At 40.6% G+C, this 15,090-nt stretch overlaps 1 protein-coding gene across 3 annotated transcripts in view; it reads right to left on the bottom strand.

Annotated features, from left to right (window-relative positions):
• Positions 1–15,090, bottom strand: part of ATF1 (activating transcription factor 1) — an 86,936-nt gene that overhangs the window by 67,224 nt on the left and 4,622 nt on the right. For 2 of the 3 annotated variants that reach the window (XM_080810041.1, XM_080810043.1), the window contains exon 2: positions 12,495–12,593. The exons of the other annotated variant lie outside the window; for it this stretch is intronic. In XM_080810041.1, coding sequence (XP_080666167.1) covers positions 12,495–12,587 — 93 coding nt within the window. In that variant the 5' untranslated portion in view covers positions 12,588–12,593. The remainder of the gene's footprint in view (positions 1–12,494; positions 12,594–15,090) is intronic. 3 annotated transcript variants of the gene reach the window in all.

Here is a 15,090-nt window from a genome sequence, read left to right as displayed (position 1 = left end):
AACATATAAAAAGAATACACCACCATGACCCAAATGCTATTTATTTCAGGTATGCAAGATATTTCAGGTATTGGTATTTAAAAATCAATCGATGTAATCCACCACATCAACAGGCCAAACAAGAAAAAAATCATCACTGCACACCAGCTGATGCAGAAGAATCTCATTTCAAAAAATTTAATCTCATTTCATGAAAAAAAAAAAAAAAACCCACACATTTAAAAAACTAGGAATAGAGGAACTTCCTCAAACTCACAAAGAGCATTTATTAAAAAAAAAACAACCTACAGCTAACATCAGACTTAGTGATGAGAGAATGTACGTTTTCCCTTTAAGACTGGGTACGAAAGGGGCACCTGGGTGGCTCAGTGGGTTAAAGCCTCTGCCTTCGACTCAGGTCATGATCTCAGGGTCCTGGGATCGAGCCCCGCATCGGGCTCTCTGTTTGGCAGGGAGCCTGCTTCCCTCTCTCTCTCTCTGCCTGCCTCTCTGCCTGGTTGTGATCTCTCTCTCTCTGTCAAATAAATAAAATCTTTTAAAAAAAAAGACTGGGTATGAAGAAAACATATCCATTCTCACACTTTATTCAGCATAGTTCTGGGAGTTCTAGAGAGTGCAACAGGGCAAAAAAAAAAAAAATACATACTGTTAATAACTGGAATAAATCAGAATAACTGCAATAAAATTGGAAAATAAGAAAGTTTTAAGACCATCTCTATCTTTAGATGACATTACTCTCTACATAGAACATCACAAGAAATATTAAAAATGAAAACAATCATAATTCCTAAAACTAATGTTCCAAGATGTAAGATCAATAAACAAGAATCAATTACATTTCTATATCCTAGCAAGTAAAACCCCAAATCAACACAGTATCACTTACAACAGCTCCAAAGAAAATAAGCATTATTTACAAAGTCCCTAAGAAAATGAAATGCTTAGGTATAAGTCTAACAAAACACATACAGGATCTGTATGCTGAAAAAGACAAAATGCTACAGAAAGAAATCAAAGGAAATTAAACAATTGGAGAGATTCCAGGGCTGGAAGATTCAATCAGATATTAGTTCTCCCCTAACTGATCTGTAGGTTTGTAGACACGGACAAGCTTACTGCAAAAATTTATATGGAAAGGGAAAGGCCCTAAAGCAACTTTGAAAAAGAAGAATAAAATGGGAGTAATCTTTCTTCTGGATGTTAAGGGTTACTATACATAGTTATCAAGACAGCACAGTACTGACAGAGGGAGACCACATAGATCAATGGAACATAATAGAAAAGGAGGAGGAGATAAATATGCTCAAATAATTTCTGACAAAGGCACAAAAGGAATGCAGTGGTGCTGTAGCAATTGTACATCCAGAGGCAAAACAAAACAAAAAACAACCCAAAACTCTCAAATCTATACAAAAGTTAACTTAAAATGAATCATGGACTTACATGTAAAACATAAACCTCTAAAATTTCTAGGAAGAAACAAAAAAATCTTTGAAATTTAGGACTAGCAAAGAATTCTTAAGACACCAAAAACACAATCCATAAAAGGAAAACTTGATAAATTGGACCTAGTCAAAATTTAAAACCTTTGGCTCTGTGAAAGACCCTGTTAAGCGAATGAAAACGAAAAATCATTCTTCCACTCTCCCATGCCATCCATGCTGGAAACATCCTAATGAACTAACCCAAATTTCTAAGTTACTCTATAGGAAAATCTTTCTCTACCAGAAAGTGAAACCAAGATGACCTAGAATATCCAAATGTTTATCTATAGAGTATCTCCAGGTAAGAAAGGATTATCAAAGGCACTGATGCACACACATTCTTAGCTTCTCCCTAGATGAACCTTGAGTTAAGTCCTCATGTCAAAAATACGAATGGCGGGGCGCCTGGGTGGCTCAGTGGGTTAAAGCCTCTGCCTTCGGCTCAGATCATGATCCCAGCTGCTGGGATCAAGCCTTGAGTTGGGCTCTCTGCTCAGCGGGGAGCCTGCTTCCTCCTCTCTTTCTCTCTGCCTGCCTCTCTGCCTACTTGTGATCTCTGTCTGTCAAATAAATAAATAAAATCTTAAAAAAAAAAAAATACGAACAGCTTGGGGTTACCTGACTGGCTCAGTCCATAGCGCACGTGACTCCTGATCTTGGGTTTGTCAGTTCAAGCCTCACAGGGGTGCAGAGATTACTTAAAAATAAAATCTTAAAAAAAAAAATGCATGATGATCAAGCTGATTTTTTGTTTTGTTTTTAAGATTTTATTTATTTATTTGACAGAGAGAGACAGCAAGAGCAGGAACACAAGCACGGGGAATGAGAGAGGGAGAAGTATTCCCACCTAGCAGGGAGCCCGATGCACAGCTCTATCCCAGGATCCTGGATCATGACTGGAGCCAAAGGCAGAAGCTTAAGGACTGAGCCACCCAGGCACCCAGATCAAAATGTTTTTTTAAGTGTTTTGGAGCCAAGCCTATGTGTAATTTCTTCCACTATTCTCATTCATCCTCATACTCTCCCTGGAGGCAACAAAGGACTGGGGACTACAGATGTTGGTGTTGTGGTGGGCACTATGATCCAACTCAAAGATCCTATTTCACTAGTAAAAGATTTATTCCCTAGCTGCTGGAGTAGAGCGGCTGGCAGTGTGCAGTTGTCAGCCTTCTTTGGAATAGACCTGACGAGTCACCTCGTTTAAGGTCATATACACCCCCCTTCCCAGGTCACTCAAGATCCAATGACTGGTGCATGCTGGGATATGAAGGCTGGCTGGCCCTTTCCCCCCATTTTGAAGAGCCATCTCATTTTCAAAGCTCTCTATGGAGTCAACTGAGGCCCTCACTGAGACTGAATGGCAGTTCCACTTCTCCCTTTGCCCAATCCTGCTTCCTTCTTTTCTTTACTTTTCACAGGTGGTAATCCCAAGAGGACTCCCTAATAAACCTCCTGCATGCTAATCTCCATCTCACAGTCCACTTCCCAGGAAAACCCCAACTGTGACAGAGGTCAAACTGCTGGAATTCAAATCACGTCTCCAGGCTTACTAGTTGTGTGGCAGTTACAAAAGCACAATAGGTGACACAAGGTTTGAAGGCATTAAAACACGTAAAATGCTTAGAAATGCACCTAGCACACAGTGGACATGCAACTGTTACTATCTCATCGTTTTCCCTATTCACACTTGATACACCTATTCTCACCTAGTAATTTAATACAAATTTCTCTACAATATGAGAATTACTGAAAGTTATGAGCTGGAAAAGACCTTAGAGATCACCAAGTCTGACACATAATTTCCAGATGATGAACATCAAGTCTTATTAAATAAGTGACGTAGTCAAAGTTCTAGAGTCACTAAGTGACAAAATCCAGGTTCCAACCCAGTCTTCTGACTGCTTCCATCATTCTTTTCATTAAGCAAGACTGCTTGCCTCTCAATCTACATATAATTTGTCATTAAATGAAATTCAACAGTACTAAGTCCCTCCCCTTCGCCTTCCGAACCTCAGTTCTCTTCTCAAGAAAACTGCCTCTCCTACAGCTCTCTCCTGCACTCATACAATGAGCCCACAAATAAGGTGTGCGTTTCCTTTGCTTTTCATCAGTACTTCCAGACCACCCTCCCTTCAAAGTCCTCCCCTAAAAGCTCCCAACTTCAAGGCTCATAGCAGCAGACTGTCCTTACAGCAGTCATGTCCCCTCATTTCTTTAAGACATTAGCAGTTAAACCAACCTATTCCAATACCAGTCCTGATATGATTTGCGGTGATTCCCATTTGCAACATTCAGTAACCTTCCACACCCAGGCCTCTGTCTTTTATTCTTCTCCAAAGCCCTGTGTTCCACCCTCCTCAGCTACCTGCTCCTGCTGTAATACCCTACAAGGTTTCTAAACAGGCATCTGAGGCAGGATGACTCCTCCATGTGCAGGAATATCCTGCTCAGTGCAAAACATTTAGCATCTCTGGTCCCCACCCACTGAATATCAGTGGCACCCTCCCCACCCTCAAACACATACACATTTCCAGACATCTCAGTGGGGAAGCAGTACACTCCAGTTGAGAACTACTTACTTAATAAAATCTTATCATTGTCAGTATATACACCCTCCACAGTATCAAATTCAAGCATCCCTCTGACTATTACCTACATCCAAGTCATTACCTCTACTATTTAGACTCTCAACAATTCTTGGACTCCACAGGAACCCATAATCCATTAAACCCACTATGTTTTTTCCCTGCTCTTGGGCCCATCAAGTCCCCACTTCCTTCCCTATACAGCTTAAATTTTGTGACCCAGCATCTTAATCACCCTATCACACACATCACCAATGTCCTTGTCTTTTCTTGCTCCATTATAGACCCTTAACTAATCATCAGCCCTGTTAGCTTCCCTACTCTATGCCTGTAACCTGAATACAAACCCTACCTGAATTAGACTGGAGAAAAACACATTACTTAACAGTCTCACTTTAGGGGCACCTGGGTGGCTCAGATGGTTGAGCATCTGCCTTCGGCTCAAATCATATCTCCAGGTCCTGGGATCCAGCCCCATGTCAGGCTCCCAGCTCAGTGGGGAGTCCGCTTCTCCCTCTCCTTCTGCCTCTGCCTCTCCACCTGTTTGCTTGTGCTTCCTCTGCCCCTCTTTCTCTCAAATGAACAAATAAATCCTTAAAACAAAAACAGAAACAGTATCACTTTAAACTCATGATCAAACCTCAAGTAGACTGCTCATGAACCCCATCAACCCTATTACATATCCCAAAGTCCACTTCCATTCTCCTACTGTCCTGGCAGACTATTTCATACTTTCTCCTCCTTCCCTATCTTCTCAAAGCATTTTATTTCACTGAAAAACAAAGAAATTATCAAAAGAGGGGTGCTTGGGTGGCTCAGCTGGGTAATAAGCATCTGCCTTGATCCCCAGTCATGATCTCAGGGTCCCGGTATCAAACCCCACATTGGGCTCCCTGCTACGCAGGGAGCCTGCCACTCCCTTGCTTGTTCGTGTTCTCTCTTTCTGTCAAATAAATAAATGAATAAATAAATAAATAAATAACATTTGTTAAAAAGTTATCAAAAGAGAATTTTCAGAGTCTCTCATCCCCAATCTACCCACCTAACCTGTATTTACTTTCTTACTGTGAATAATGTACCTGTGGTCATATAAAATAAATTTTTCTACTTATAGACTAAATCTCGTTCCCGGCCCTCCTCAAAGATGTCATCCCAGAACTGACCTCTCCCCTTCCTGTATCATCCAGGCTTCCCCCTCTATTTAATCAATCCCACTGGTATACCAACAGGCTGTTAATTCCTCGTATCTTAAAAATAATAAAGCAAAGCTTTGGAGCTTTGACCTACAACCCTCTCCAGCAACTTCATTTCTTAGCCCCCTCTGAAACAAAATACCTTAAATGAGTTGTCTTTTCATTCTGTTCAGTGAGTGTCTACTCTTCTCCCCACCCCCAATCTCTTTTTCCATGCTCTCTTGGATCTAATTATTTAGATTTTTTATACCCACTCCCATTGAAATAGTTTTTGTCAAGGCTGTCAATAAACTTTATGTTGCTAAATAGTCAATTCTTGCTATTTGTGGTAATTATATTCTATAAAATTGCATGTACATGGCATTAGCAAATACTGAATCATTGCTCTGGGGAGGGGGGAATATGGAGTTAGGCTCCTGCAGACCTCTGGGCACATTATTTTCATCAACTGGTCAATATATAACCTTGTTTTAAGTGTTTCTGTTTAAAGACACCTTTTTTAGTATATATATTGCTAATTCATTAATACTGAACTCACAGACAGCATCACTATAACCCATATTTGAATAAAACTTACCTAACACATGTATTCTCTCCTCCTGGCACTCAACACTACACCTCGGAGGCCATTTTATTTTATTTTAAAGATTTTATTTATTTATTTGACACAGACAGAGATCACAAGTAGGCAGAGAGGCAGGCAGAGAGAGAGAGAGGAGGAAGCAGGCTTCCTGCAAGCAGAGAGCCCAATGTGGGGCTCGATCCCAGGACCCTGAGATCATGACCTGAGCCGAAGGCAGAGGCTTTAACCCACTGAGCCACCCAGGCGCCCTTGGAGGCCATTTTAGACAACAAAATCACTAACAAAAATGCAAAAAATATGCCACAATAGACCACCAAAAGAACTATTTAAAGCATGAGAGATAAAATAAGAAGACAAAGCCCTGGTGCCTCAGTTTAAGGTCAGCTGGAAGGTGTGCATCAAGTGACTCCAATCTGTCACCACTCTGGGCAAGGACCACAGAAGTATTGGGCTGATTCTGGGCTTACATATAAATTTTATCAAGTAGGCAAATCCGCAAATACAGAATCCTTGAATAATGAAGACCAACTGTGGTAGCAGATGATTTTTATTCCTTATTTCACCTGCCAGCAGCATTATACAGTTGACCATCACTTTATTCTTAATTTCCAAGATTCTTTCTCTTGAGTCTCCTCTTAACTTCACTGACTATCCCTCTTCAATCTTCCCAAAGTCCAACAAATGCTGGAGAGCCCTAGACAAATCCACAGACTCATCTCTAAGTATACAAGACCCCCCAAAATCTCATGTAGTTCCAGGACTTTAATTACACTTGTGTGAAATAGGTACTGTCCCTCACAGCTCTGAGATGCTCTATTCTGTTTTCCCTCTACTTGTTTTCTCTTTGTTTTCAATTTGGATATTTTCTGTCGATCTTCAAACTCACTGAATTCTCTCCTTGGCTATGTTCAGTCTACTAATAAGCCCCAAAACATACTTCCTCTATATCAAATTTTTCATTTCCAGCATGTTCATTTGACTTTCATATACTTTCCATTCCTCTGTTGAAATTTACCATCATACATGTTGTCCACCTTTTCCACTAGAATCTTTAATATATTATTCATTATTATTTTATTTTTTAAAAAGATTTCTTTATTTGACAGAGAGAGAGGATCGTGTGCTCACAAGTGGGGGTAAGGGCAGAGGAAGAGGGACAGAAAGAAACAGACCCCCAGGAGTGTGAACCCAACAAGGTGCACGCCCGGGTGGCCCAATCGGTTAGGTATCTGTCTTCACCTCAGGTCATGATCCCAGGGTCCTGGGATCGAGCCCCATATCTGGCTCTGCTCCGTGGGGAGCCTGCTTCTCCCTCTCCTTCAGCTACGGCTCCCCCTGCTTGTGTGTTCTGTCAAGTAAATAAATAAAATCTTAAAAAAAAATAAATTCAGGGAAGCCTGGGTGGCTCAGTTGGTTAACTCGCTGCCTTCAGCTCAGGTGATGAGCCTGGAGTCCCAGGATCAAGTCTCACACCCGGCTCCCTGCTCAGCAGGGAGCCTGCTTCTCCCTCTCCCTCTACTGCCACTCCCCCTGCTTGTGCTCTCTCTGTGTCAAATAAATAAATAAAATCCTTAAAAATTAATCAATTAACTGTCTGATAGTTCTCACAACTGTATCATCCTCAGTCTATCGGTTATTTTGATATTTGAACAGTGGGCTATTTTTTCTTACTTTTTGTATGTTTCAGAATTTTTGCCTGGATGATGGATATCGTGTATAACACAGGAGAATGAGGAAACAGTATAAAAATGGCTCTTTTTCTGCAAGCTATTAGTGGGAGCTGAGGGGAGAGGCTGAGTCAATCTCTTTAGGAATTAGGCTGGGTTTGGGTTCTTTTGTTATGATTAACTTCAGTGTACTACCTACTTCAAATTCCTCTAGGGCAACCTTCTGCTTATGGTGGGAGCTGGTTTGCCTGAGGGTTTTTCTCAGGTTCTTGCTCCACCCTCCACTTTAGGTTTTCCCTGGGCCCCTTCCCCAGAGGCTAGTCCCCTGGGGCGGAATGCTGTTGCTTTACTTGAGTCTGAGTCTCAAGCAAGCCATTATCCCTGGATCTCCAGGCACAGGGCTTTCTCCCAGCAGTAGGAAAACAAAGGGTCTGAACCCAAAAGTTTCCTCACCTTCCCTCAGGTTTTATGGGTTTTTGTCTTTTCACTCCTCCCAGCCACAATGGAAAATGGAGTTTATTCCTTTCCCCCAGTGGCTTAAAGCTCTTCCTGGGAGAAGAGTCCAGGAAGGACCGTACCACCTAGTGGGCCTTATCCCGTCTCCCTTGCTTTCCCCAATCTTTCTCACAACAAACTGCTAGGAGACCTTGAAGAAAAAGCCTAGAGGTGGGTGTTACGTACGCTGTGTCTGCAGCTCTCAAGGATTCTACAGTCTCATGCCAGCCCACACTTAGACTTCAGCAATCCATTAAAAACTTAGCCGAATTCTTCTCTATTCTTTTACCACAGCACTGCCTTCTTCCTGTGCTGTTACAGATGAGCCAGATCCCACCTCTGATGAATCAAGAGAAGTTATAACTTTGTATATTACAGCTCATTCTTATTTCAAGATGGATGCAATACTCTTTTCAGCTTTCTATATCCCAAGTGGAAGTCAGAAATCACTTTGTGAATTTAAATACCACCTGTAAAGCCACAATTCCTACATTTACATTTCTAGTCTGGACTTCTCCTCTGGACTCCAGATCATATATCTCCAGCTGCCTACTAGACAAACCTATTTTTATGGTTTGGCAGACAAACTTTAAGGTGGCCCCCGTGACCCCCACCTCCTGGTATTCATGCCTTTGGGTAACCCTTTCCATTGAGTGTGGGAAGGACCTGTAACTTTCTTCTTTTTTTTTTTTTTAAAGATTATATTTATTTAACAGACAGAGATCACAAGTAGGCAGAGAGACAGGCAGAGAGAGAGGGAGGAAGCAGGCTCCCCTTTGAGCAGAGAGCCCAATGTGGGGCTTGATCCCAGGACCCTGGGATCATGACCCGAGCCGAAGGCAGAGGCTTTAACCCACTGAGCCACCCAGGTGCCCCAGGACCTGTAACTTTCTTCTAATCAGTAAGGCAAAGATGATGGGATGTCATTCCCATGATTACATTTTATAGCAAAGGAATGGCGTATCATTTCCTTGATTAGGTCATATGGTATTAGACAACACTCTGTCTTGCTAGCCAACTCACTCTCATCCTCTTGCCAAACATAATGGAGCAGGCTGCCATGCTGTGAACTACTTATGGGGAGGGCCACATGGCAGCGAACTGCAGATGACCTGTAAGATCTGAGGGTGGCCTCCAGCCAATAAAAAACTCAAGCTCTCAGTCTTACAGCTGCAACAAAATGAAGTCTGCCAACAACCTGAGTCAAGTTGGAAGTGGATTCTTCTCCAGTTCAACCCACAGGTGAGAACCCAGCCCCAGCCAATACCTTGATTGCAACTTGAAACACCAAAGCAGAGAACCTAGCAAGGAAGTTTCTGCCCTCACAGAAACTGTGATAACATGTGTTGTGAGCAATTAAGTTTGCGGTAATTTTAGTATAGAAAAGTAATACAGATAGCATCACAAACAATATGCCTAAAAGCCAAATTCCTGATTGCCAAAATTACCCCACAAAACTAAAGAAAAATATGCTCGTGTTGTCCATCTTATTAAGTGGCAACTCCATTCCTACAGTTATTCAAGCCAAAAACTAGGGTCTATCTTAACTGCTTTTTTTCCTCTAAAATCCACATCTAATCCAAAAGTAAACACTGTTGGCTTTAAAACCAAATTATATCCAGAATCTAAATTTCATCCCCTACCACCTTGGTCCAAGCCACTATCACCTCTCAAGCACGTTATTCTAAACGCCTCCTAACTGATTTTCCTGCTTCTACTCTACAAAGTAGCCAAAATGATCCTATTAAAACATCAGGTAAGTTTTTACTCAAAACACTCCAAAGGATTCCCATCTCACCCAGCTTAAAAGCCAAAAGCCTTACAGTGGCCTACAAGGCCTACCTTATCTGGCACTCTCCTTCCCACCCCAAACCTCTCTGCCTCATCCTGTATCATTCTCCCCTCATTCACCTATCTCCCACAACACCAGTCTCGTGCCGTTCCTTAACTATGCCAAGTACCTCCCAGTCTCAGCGTTTTACAACTGTTAGTTCGTGTAAATGAAGTCCACTAATGGGACTTCTCTGACCGCTTTATATACAAAGACAAGTCCACCTGTCCCCACCAATCCCCATCCCTCCTGCCCTGCTTTGTTAGTCCCCACAGTACACACTATGAACTGATACCTGTTTTATTGCCTGTCTCCCCAAAATTAGAAGGAAAGTCCATAAGAGCTGAGGCTTCTGTTTATTCCTACGTCCCCGGCTTATACTGAATGACTAAATAAGTATCACGGCTATAGATACAGTTTCCTTACAGTATTTAGAGTCTAATGAAGTAATCACACCACAAGAATTTGGACACGAAGTCAGTAACATTATTTTTCAAAATCATTACAAAATCACTTACCACTTAGAAATGTACTCATTCTATATCTCACTGTAAATATGCTTCTAAGAAAACTTGGGAGAACATTCACATCTAACCAAAATAACTCAAGTATACAAGCCAAGTGAATTTAAACATTTCTGTGAAGGGCACTATTAACAGAAAGATAGCTGAAAGACTCTATAATTGTTTTTCCAGCACCATCTGGAGAAGATACCATTATTCTACACAGATATACCCAAATAATAAAGAAGGATGCATAAAGCTTGAAGGATTAATCCTTTCGGGCCTCGTTTCTCAAATTTTCTGGTCTCAAGACTCTTTACACTCTAAAAAATTACTGAGGACCCCAAAGAATTTTTATATATGTGGGCTTTTAATCTACTAACACTTTTAAAATTAAAACAGAAAACTTAAAAATAGTTAACAGTTCATTTTGAAGTAATATAAATCTATTACAAATCTAATTTTCATTTATGTAACTAAACTTCCCTCTCCCAAATTAGTATAAGAAAATGACATTTTAGATTTCTGCAAATTAATGTTTGAGTTAATAGAATATGGCTGAATTCTCTTACCTTCTTTTACATTAAATATTTTGCCATATGTTGTTCTGGCTGAGGTATATAAATAAAGCCTGGCCTCACATTTATATGAAGTTGGAAAAGGGAGGACTGTTTTTAATAGTGTTTTCAGATAATTGTGGATATTCTTTTTTTTTTTTTAATTTTTTTTAAATTTATTTATTTGTTAGCGAGCGAGCACAGGCAGACAGAGTGGTAGGCAGAGGCAGAGGGAGAAGCAGGCTCCCCACCGAGCAAGGAGCCCGATGTGGGACTCGATCCCAGGACACCGGGATCATGACCTGAGCTGAAGGCAGCCGCTTAACCAACTGAGCCACCCAGGCCTCCCGTGAATATTCTTCTTTGATACCACTTTAAAACTTAAACAGGTTGTAGTTTCTTAAAGGTTGTTTGCAATATACAATCTTAATGTTATGTATTTTTTTAAAAGATTTTTATTTATTTGAGAGAAGAGAGAGGGAAAGAAAACACATACAAGCAAGCACAAGAAGGGGTGGGGGGTGAAGGAGCAGAGGGAGAGGGAGAAACAGACTCCCTGCTGAGCAGAGTCCAACACGGAACTTGATCCCAGGACCACCTGATAATGACTTGAGCTGAAGGCAGACACCCAGCCAACTGAGCCACCGGGCACCCCTTAATGTTATATATTCTATTAACATCAACATCCATTGGTCTGGGGTGCCTGGGTGGCTCAGTCAGTTAAGCCTCTGCCTTGGGCTCAAGTCATGATCCCAGGGTCTAAGGACTGAGCTCCACATCAGGCTCCCTGCTCAGTGCAGGGTCTACTTCTCCCTCTCCCTCTGCCCCTCCTCCATGCTTCTGCTCTCTCTCTCAAGTAAATAAAGAGATCTTTAAGAAAATAAAATAAAATGAAATCCATTGTTTACCTTGAACTCTGAATGAATCTTATACCCAAGCATGATTTTGTAACACAACTTTGTAACTAAAAAGTCTGTAAGTACTGGGAAACTGTCAACCTCACAATGGTGAATACAAGTTTTCCAAAATTCTCATTTTTGCTTGAAAGTTCAAGTCTTATCACAGGCAACAAACACCTGTCCATTGTTTTCCTTGAAGTGGGTCACGTGCATGGATCAGACAATGTGAAATTTAAAAATATCAGTTCTGCAATATGCATGCCTATCAATTTAAATTCTCTAATGTATAGGCCTATTTTCCAGTTCAGCAAAAAGATTTCCTATATATCCACAATAAATCTACTGAACTGAAGATGGTTTGCCTCTTGAAACTATTAGTCTGTTTCAAGTTAGCACAAAGAGATAAATAATTTTTCATTTTTCTTATGCAAAAACAAAATCCATCTGGAAAAAATCAAAATAATCATGCACCACAAAAAATGAAATCTACTTCAAGTTTTGTAAAGTATACACCTATTAAAACAACATTAAAGGTACTTTGTATAGAAGAAAATAAAACTGAAATAACCTTGCCAGGATGTTTAAATCCAATCTACCTACCTTCCTTACAGTTCAACATTTTACAGCTCTTTTTCCTTGGTTCTTTTTCATAAAATATTCCTACTTAGCTCAGTATTTTGGCTGGATCCTGCCTTACCTGTTGAGCAATATGAGAAATATGAGTTCCCTGAACCGCTGAACCAGGCTGCGGCGCTGCCTCTGCAGTGTTACTCTTGTGGGAATCTTCCATAATCAACTATAAGCGGGAAAAAAGTCAGTTAGAAGATGCTTTTCAAGAAATCCTAAGACATTTCTATCCTTAACATGTGTATTTTTCAGAGGAGCAAGATGAAGTTTCTCTATGCTATGAGCTAGCTCAATTTATCCAGACTCATTGTCTTCTCATGTTCTGTTCTGTGTAGAGTTCTAATTACAAGATCTCAAGAAATGGCAAATAAAAAGCACTACAGAATATGTATAATATGCTGCACAGCTGTATAAAAATTGGCAACCTGGTTGCTTCTGTAGAAGAGAACTGGCAGTTATGAAACAGAGATAAAAAAGACTATTCCTTGCATATTCCTTTACATTTTAAAAATTTTGATCCACATGAATCTGTTAAAATTTAATAAATGGCAAATATATATAAATTATTGTGACTAAGTTTTCAAGTGTTATCCCACTCATGAAGTATGATAGTCTTCCTGTCCATGGACACAAGAATTCTTCTTCATCTTGGGAACAGTTTCTAATTGCACAGATAGTGCTACATAGAGAATTCATTAAACAGAAGCTGAACAAACTAAATAAATAAGCACAACCACACCTAAAGAGATTCTAAAGATCTAGATGATCTAGAGAAGCAAGTGCAGGATATGCAGGCTAGGTAAAAATGAGAATAAATGGCTTATGAGAGATGGAGTATGCCAAAAGGGAAGACAACCACTTAGACTGCTAAAAGATTTGGGCAGAATTTAAGGTTTTTTAATGATTACACACAAAGAAAAAAGAGGGGTTGGCCAGCAAACATGAAAAGATGTTCGGTATCACTAACCATTAGGGAAATCTAAATCACAACTACAATGAGATTTCATCCCAACATCCCATCATTAGGATGGCTAATATTTTCTTTTTAAGATTTTATTTACTTATTTGACAGAGAGAGATCACAAGTAGGCAGAGAGGCAGGCAGAGAGAGAGGCGGACGGAGGCTGCCTCCTCAGCAGAGAGCCCGATGTGGGCCTCGATCCCAGGACCTGAGACCATGACCTGAGCCAAAGGCAGAGGTTTAACCCTCTGAGCCACCCAGGCGCCCCTAGGATGGTTAATATTTTTTAAAAAATTAAAAATAAAACAAGTGCTGGTGAGGATGTGGAGAAACTGGGACATTTGTGCACTGTTGTTGGGGATGCAAAAAAGGTGTAGCCACTATGGGAAACACTATGGTAGTTATTAAAAAATTTAAAGATAAAATTACTGTGTGATCCAGAAATCCCTCATCTAGGTATACACCCAAAGGAATTGAAAGCAAGGTCTTTAAGATGTATTTGTACACCCATGTGCACAGCAACATTATTTACAATAGTCAAAAGGTACAATCAACCCAGTTATGCATAGAGATGAATGAATAAACAAAATATGGTATATTCAAAGTCTACATAATATTCCATCCAGGAAACAATACATAATTCTTTTTTTCTTTTTAACCAAACAAGATAATACTGTGATCAATATCTTTGGTACATAAAACTCTTCCACAATTAAAATTATCTCCACAGAACATATTCCAAAAAGGAGAATTACTTGATAAAGGAGTATGAGTATCTAAGGTTTTCTGGGGACACCTGGGTGGCTCAGTCATTAAGTGTCTGACTTCGGCTTAGGTCATGATCCCAGGGTCCTGGGATCGAGCCCCCCATCAGGCTCCCCGCTCCTCCCTCTCCCACTCCCCCTGCATCTGCTCCCTTTCTCGCTGTGTCTCTCTCTGTCAAATAAATAAATTAAATAAATAAAATCTTTTAAACAAACAAATAAATAAAAATGAAGTTTTCTGAAGGAGTTACAGTCCATCAGAAGTACATGAGAAAGCAATGACGGTGGAAAATGACATACTGTTTTACATTTCTTTAATTCTCTATTAGTTGTGTGAGCTATCTGTTCGTATTACTTATTCATCCATTTATCACCAAATCTTAGTGTTTTTCTTATTTGCCTGTTTCTTTTTTTAAAATATTTTTAAAGGTTTTATTTAGGGGCGCCTGGGTGGCTCAGTCATTAAGTATCTGCCTTCGGTTCAGGTCATGGTCCAGAGTTCTGGGATGGAGCCCTGCTTCAGGCTCCTGCTCAGCGGGGAGCCTGTTTCTCCTTCTGCTTGTGTTCCCTCTCTGACTGTCTGTGTCAAATAAATAAATAAAATCTTAACCAAAAAAAAAAAAAAAAAGGTTTTATTTATTTATTTAAAGAAAGTGACAAAGGGGAGGAGTGTGTGCATGAGCCGGTGGAGGGGCAGAGAGAAGGGGAGAGAATCTTTGAGTGCAGAACCCAAAGTGGGGCTTGACATGGGGCTGGATCCCAGGACCCTGAGAGCATGACCTGAGCTGAAATTAAGAGTCAGATGCTCAACTGACAGCCACCCAGGCATCCCAGTCTTTATCTTTTAAAATTTTATTTATTTGCCAGAGAGCGAGCACATGTGCACACACAAGTGGGGTAACAGGAGAAGGAGAAGCAGGCTCCCCACTGAGCAAGGAGCC

This window comes from Martes martes (genome assembly GCF_963455335.1).
Source record: "Martes martes genome assembly, chromosome: 8".
Classification (NCBI taxonomy): domain Eukaryota; kingdom Metazoa; phylum Chordata; class Mammalia; order Carnivora; family Mustelidae; genus Martes; species Martes martes.
This window is presented reverse-complemented; position numbering and strand designations above follow the sequence as displayed.